The 6,791-nt window shown below is 35.6% G+C and overlaps 2 protein-coding genes across 2 annotated transcripts; both read left to right on the top strand.

The window, feature by feature from the left end:
* Nucleotides 1-43: 43 nt before the first annotated feature.
* TM35_000015280 (ADP-ribosylation factor guanine nucleotide-exchange factor 1(brefeldin A-inhibited)) lies at nucleotides 44-5,770 on the top strand (the record flags this gene model as incomplete). The annotated part of the gene is made up of 1 exon (XM_029021209.1): nucleotides 44-5,770. One exon carries the CDS (start codon nucleotides 44-46, stop codon nucleotides 5,768-5,770), a length of 5,727 nt encoding a protein of 1,908 aa, XP_028887717.1.
* Nucleotides 5,771-6,296: 526 nt separating this feature from the next.
* TM35_000015270 (putative protein phosphatase 2C) lies at nucleotides 6,297-6,782 on the top strand (the record flags this gene model as incomplete). Its single annotated transcript, XM_029021208.1, has 1 exon — nucleotides 6,297-6,782. One exon carries the CDS (start codon nucleotides 6,297-6,299, stop codon nucleotides 6,780-6,782), a length of 486 nt encoding a protein of 161 aa, XP_028887716.1.
* Between the last annotated feature and the right edge of the window lie 9 nt (nucleotides 6,783-6,791).

Raw genomic sequence — 6,791 nt, 5'->3', positions numbered from 1 at the left:
TTTTTTTTTTTTTTTTTTTTTCTTTTGATCATCTTGAAGTAGGATGTCTTGGAGGTATGAGGATGTAGCCGACGCCTGCGGGAAAGTGCTGAATGAAGAGAAAAGTCCAAAGAGCCGATCTCTGCTCAATCAAGTTATGAAGGATCTTGAAGGAGTTATTATGGCTGTAAAAGGTGGAGACGAAAAAAAAGATGAAGGAAGTAGTAAATCTTCTCAGAGTAAAGAGAAGTCTAGTACCATGGAATTAGGGGAAGTGGAACTAATTCGTTTGGGATTTGCGTGCCGATTAGCTCTCCTAGGAAACTGTGAGAATAGATTCTCAAGCAAAAGTTCAATTGCTTCTCTTGAGTTTGCTACCATCCTTCTTAATTCTGGTCTAATTCCAACTAGGGTTATAGTTACGCCTCCTGAAGTAAATGTACCAGAGATTTCACCCGGTGGAGCCGGTGACTTTTTTTCAAAAATTTTAGGTAGTGGAACAGGCGGTGGTAAAGGATCAACGCGTTCTGATACCAAGGAGACAATACCAAATACTGAAAAAGTAAATCTTTTTATTACAATAGTAGAAGGAGTTTTGGCTCTTTCAAAACGTATTCAAAGTAAAGAAGTAAATGAAAACGTTTTATTTTCCTTGGTTACAGCTCTTCAAGCCTCAGCTGTTCCTATGTGTGGTAGAGCATTATTCTACGAAAAAACACGTAATAATTGTAGTGATCAGTTTCTTGCTGTTTGTGGTGATCTACTATTGCGGATAGTTAAAGAGTTGTTTAGTATATTAAAACGAAATAATGTTATTCCTCCTTTAATGGAGGAAGTAAAATCTGCTTTGAATAACATTGCCAAAGCACTATCAAAGTCAGTAGAACACGAAACAATAGGACTGAATGGAGGACAATTAGTTGAAAGCAATCAAGCTGACGGAGGGTTTCAAGTAGATGCTGCTAAATTGTTGGAGTATTTTTCTAGACTTACAAAGTCTTCAGTGTTAACTCAATCATCAGTTAATCAACAAGGAAATTCTGTGGGAATCATTAATTCATCTAATGAATCGTCTGTTGTTTTACTTACTGCATTAGGACTTAATCTTCACCTTATTGTGAATGGTGGTCCAGTTTTTAGGAACTCAAAAGTTATATTAACATCTTTGAAATCTTCCGTAATCCCTTCTACTTTGAGTGCTGCATTATTAAAGGATTTGGATGCGTTTAGATTATCAGTTAATGTTTTATTAACATGTTCAATTACCTTTGGACAACTTATGGTAAATGAGACAGAGACAATCTTTCGGCATTTGTTCTTTCGGGTTTTAGAATCTAAAACAAGTTCTTTAACTCAAAAATCCTTGGTTGTTGAGGCATTTCGACGATATATTGAAGAACCACAAAACCTTCTCTCTCTATTTTTAAATTATGATTGTAATACACGTTCTCAGAGTGTTTATGAACAAATGATAGGATATTTGGTAGCATTATCTATTCCATCTTCTTTAAGGAGCTCAGATGTACAAGATCGAAATGATTCTAGTTTTGAGAAAATTATCTTGGATTTTTCAGTTCCTGAAACTCTTCAAAGAAGTGCATTGACCACTCTTTTATTAGTTCCTTATTCAAATCGTCAATGGATTGAAAGGTTTGAATGTGACCAGAAATCATCATTCCCTCAAGCCGAAAGTTTTATAGGTTCATCTGTTCTCTCTGAATCGGTGAATAATCCAGATAAAAGTGATGAAAATCAGAGAGATATGACTGCTCCGATGAGTACAGAAAATGAAAATGAACACTTTATTCAAGCTATTCGTACAAAAGAAGCATTTCGTAAGTTTCTTTATCTTTTGAATGAGACAAGAGATTCTATAAGTGCTATTGAATTTCTGACAAACGAACCACTTCTTATTCCAGATATTGGTGATAAAAAATCAAATACTGTGGATCCTATACAAAAAAAAGATGTTAATGAGAGTTCTGAATCTTTTCCACATTTGGGGGGAAATTTGAATCATGAGAAAAACTATTCTGAAACTATAGAGGAAAAACTAGAAGAGAAAGCCAGTGCTATTGCAGTTTTTTTAAAAGACAAAGAAGATTATATAGATAAGTTAGTACTTGGTGATTTGTTTGCTAAAAGTCTTCGTAAACCTAAATTGCGTATGATTTTCGTAAAGTGGATAGAGCAACATTCATTTGCTGGAATGACTCTTGATGTAGCTCTTAGGCTTTTTTTAGGAGGATTTAAACTTCTTGGAGAAGCTGAGGTTGTTGATAAAACCATGGAACTTTTTGCAGCACAATATTGTAAGGAGAATCCAACCAATTTTCGTTCTGCGAACACAGCATTCATTTTATCTTTCTCAATATGTATGTTAAATACCGATGCTCATAGCCCCCATGTGAAAAACAAGATGACACTTGATGGTTTTATTCGCAATAATAGAGGTATTGACGAAGGAAATGATGTGGATTCTAATTTGTTAAAAGGAATATACGAACGAATAGTATCAAGTGAAATTAAACTTCGTCCTTCAAAATATGTGCATAGTACTTTAAATGTTTCTTGCAATAAGGATAGTTCTGGGAATAGGAATCGATCAACTAAGAGAATCTCTACAGGGGCACTAGAGTCTATTCCTATTCTCAAACATTTTGCTCCAGTTGCTAGAGCTATAACTGATACTGTTATGATACCATTAGATGTAGCAGGAAATGTACTCTTCAATACTGTTCAACGAAAACGGGAGGAAGTTTATCAAGCAGAACTTTGTGCTGCTTTAAAAGACGTTATTGAAGCACTTGATACTACTGATGCTTTAAACCCAAGTTTTGTTGAGGCTACTAAAATTGAAAATGCAATTCCAATGTGGTCTGTTACTGTTGATTACATAGTTAAAACTCTTGTGTATGCGTTTGAAAATTTTATTACTCTTGCAGAAACTGTTATTTCTCCTCAAAATGTTCAAGGGAACCATGATGTTACACTTGTGTTCCTTGCGAACTCTCAAAATCGGGATTACTTTGATAATCTTCTTCGAGGTCTAGTTAACACAGTTCGTGTATGTTGTGATCTTGGTAATATTTCTCATGCTGAAGACCTTATTGAACGATTATTTATTTTAACTCAAATTGAGAATGTTGTGAAAGTTTCTCAGCAAACGAAATCTACTGTTACTTTATCAAATGGAATAACGAAACCAAGAATTGAGTTACTTGCGACATTATTAAACTTATTCTTGGTTAATGGCTCTTCACTTACTACAAGGAGTTGGTGTATAGCTTACACTGGAGTATCATTATTAGATTTGATTGCTAATGGTATAGAAGGGATATGGAAAAGGCAAGGAAGTAAGTTATTATTAACTGAAGAAGAGCAACCCCCTCCAGATACATGGTTTGGAAATCTTGAAGTTCCTCCTTCTTTTGATAAGAGTTCTCTCAAAAGGCGTGCCATGATTTTAGGTACTCTGAGAAGTGTTTGCTCTGTAGATGTATGGCTTGATCGGTTATTTGATGCTACAGAATATCCATCACAAACACAAGTTTTTATGTCAAATGCTTTGGCTTCTGTGTGTGAAAAAGAATTGAAATGTTCACGTTCTTTTTCTCTGACTAAATTATTTGATTTTGTTAAAGTTTGTGCTTCATTCAGTTCAAGAATGCAGTGGAGAGATTTATGGACTAATGCTAGTAAAGTTTTTACTTTAGCTGGTTCAATGCCTTTTGATATAGCTAGTTTAGCTTTGGGAGGACTTCGAATTATTGCGCTTACATACCTTATACGCGAGGAACTTTTAAATTATTCATTTCAAAAAGAAGTACTTATCCCATTTGAAGCTATTCTTATGGTAAATCAAGATGTCAAAATTCGACAAAAAGTAATTGAAACAATAGCAGAACTTATAGATTTTCGTGCTAGTCATTTAGCGAGTGGATGGAATGTTGTCTTTTCTATTTTGAGTCATAGTGCTGTGATTCCAGAGGTTGTTAACTCGGCATGGGATGTTTGTGAAAATATAATAACTTCACATGTTGTCCTTATGAAGGATTGTTTTAGTGATTTAGTTTTTTGCTTAAAATCGTTTGCATGTAATAATGTTGATGAAAGAATTGCTTTACTTAGTACTTCATATCTAAAAGCATGTGGACACTGGCTTCAATTTGGATTAGAACCTCCACCAACAGATGTACGTGATGCTAATGCAGTTTCTCAATGGGCAAGTAGATTTAAAGATGCAGATAGTGAAGCACGTGCCTCACAGTTTATGATTGGAATACCACGGGTTACGTTATCATTGGCTCCTATTACTTCAAATCAAAATTTAGAGAAATCTACTAGTCTTACTGTAAAAACAAACTACGATTTGTGGATGTCACTATTAGAAGAAATGTTTCCTATTACTTTAATTCATCCTTCTGTGAGAGTTAGAGCCCATGTTATATGTTCTTTGTGGTCTCTTATTGGACAATATGCAATCGCTTTCTCTACTGACATACAGGACTCTCTATTTGGTGAAATTCTAAGACCTGTTATATCTAATCTTCTTATGCATGCACCAGTTGAAGAAGAAAAGAACCTTGATTCCATGGACTACAAGTTACTTACTTTTCTAAATATTAAAAGTATGTTTCTTGCTTGTTTAAAACATCCTCACCTTTTAAATCTTGCATGTGAAACCTTTACATCAATTTGCACAACATCATTATCTTTAGAAAATGTTAGAGCAGGTCTTGTGGATGTGATTTTACGATTATGTGTTGATCTTAAACCTCAAAGTAGTTATATTCTCCAGGATTATATAGGTACGGCCCGAGAACCATGGGTAGGGAGGTTGTGTCATGAATTAACACAAATAGGATATGTTGATGTTATTCATTTTAAGAGAACTTCGAGTTGGACTGAATTGCATCAAACAGTTGCGGTAACATCATCTACAGTTGATCTCGGAGCTAGTATGGGGGAAGAAGCAAAAACTATCATTACTAATACTGTTATAACTTGTCTTGCAGATGGTGTTATTCTTCAACTTTTCTCTACTACAAATCGTTGTGGATCGCAGCAAGATCATTTTCTTTGTTCCAAAACGATACGTAGAGCATATTTAGTTCTCGCTTTTTATTGCTTAGAAGATATAACTGAAGGGGTATTTTCAACAATATTGTCTGGATTTTCATTATCTGTATCAAACATACCTGAACAGTTGCTTCTTATACCTTACTTATGTCTGCTGATCGAATTTGTATTCGTTTTACGTTCAAATCCACCCACATTCAGTGAAACACAAACATTACAAAATACACTTAACGTAATGTATCAGACAATTCGGAAATCACGTGATTTTTGTGTCCATCATCAGGCAGAGTTGGTTAGTGCATCTGAAAATGATAAAACTGAAGGAGATCAATTGTATGGTTCTAGAAAACATAGGGGTCGTACCTTTATAGATATATTTCGTTCTGGGAAAGCACCACTAACAGCTCAAGCAAAGCATTTTTCTCGAACAGTTCCTGAAAGATTCTTTAATGAATGGGTATATCTTATATATATCCTTGGCTTAAAATTTGCTTTCTCATATAAAGGCATCATAGCTGACTCCATCACTGCGTCAACTCTTCATAATATCATATTATTGTTACCCAGTGAGTTAGAAGAGGAATTAGTGAAGCCTTTTTTTCTTAGTTCCTGGGAGGAACTTGACGTGGGGATGAATTTTGTTGAAGGCTCTGTCATATCATGGGCTCTTGATGTGTTGGAACGAAAAAAGAATTTAGCCGTTAACTAGGCATGAATACAGGAGGGAGGAAAAGCACATATTAATTGGTTATTATGTGTTCAATTTCTTGCTAGGTGAGGAAAGAGAGAAGGAGACCTGTATAGGACTTCTTCTGAAGAATTAAAAAAAAAAATGAGGGGAAATCTCCAGACTCAAGATTTTAATGTGAGAATACGAGGCGTATTTGATGATTAGGCTATACTTGAAATGTTGACAGTCTCTATTCCCTCGACTATTGTTCACTAGGTCTTGGTGGTTACATCTCTTTCTATGTCTGCATATTGTTTCCTTCATTTTTTTTTTTTTCCTCGCAGATGCGGGATATAATGAAAAAAATTTAGGAAGGCTAACGTAACGTCACCGGATAATAATAGGGTTTCTAAAGGGTTTGGAACTTGTAATATTTTTATCTTTATCACTAGAATGATATTTGGACGTGTTAATCTACCAATTTGAATGATTGACGATGTGAAAAGGTGTCGTCGAAAGTCGCTTGTGCATGAATTTCTCATATGCTTCTCTTTGCCTTCCTTCAATGATGTCATTGATGGCCAAAGGTAGTCTTACATTTTCCATTCGTAAATACGGAGTGTCATCAGAGCAGGGATCTCGAAAAACAATGGAAGATCAGCATGCGATGGTTGCTGAAACCATTCCTTTCTTTGGTGTATATGATGGCCATGGTGGCACGCAGTGTGCTGAGTTTCTTCGCGATAACTTACACACGTTTATTCTTAGTCGACCGGATGTCATGACAGACCCCGAGCATGCAATACGTGCTGGGATAGCCACAGCTGAGAGGGTATTCCTCGCCAAGTGCGCAAATGAAAAGATTGAATCTGGCAGCACATGCGCAATTGCTATGATTGTTGACGATACACTAGTGACTGGAAATGTCGGTGATACTGAGATAGTACTGTGTCGTGCAGGGTCTCCACTATTGTTATCAACAAAACACAGTCTACACTGCGGTGAGGCGATTGGTGTGGCATTGCCGAATTTCAGAAACATATTATCTTAAGTGTTTTTT

This window comes from Trypanosoma theileri, assembly GCF_002087225.1.
Source record: "Trypanosoma theileri isolate Edinburgh chromosome Unknown TM35_Tth_1_V1, whole genome shotgun sequence".
In the NCBI taxonomy this organism is placed as follows: domain Eukaryota; phylum Euglenozoa; class Kinetoplastea; order Trypanosomatida; family Trypanosomatidae; genus Trypanosoma; species Trypanosoma theileri.
Note: the sequence above shows the minus strand (reverse complement) of the source record. Positions and strands in the feature narration are given on the sequence as shown.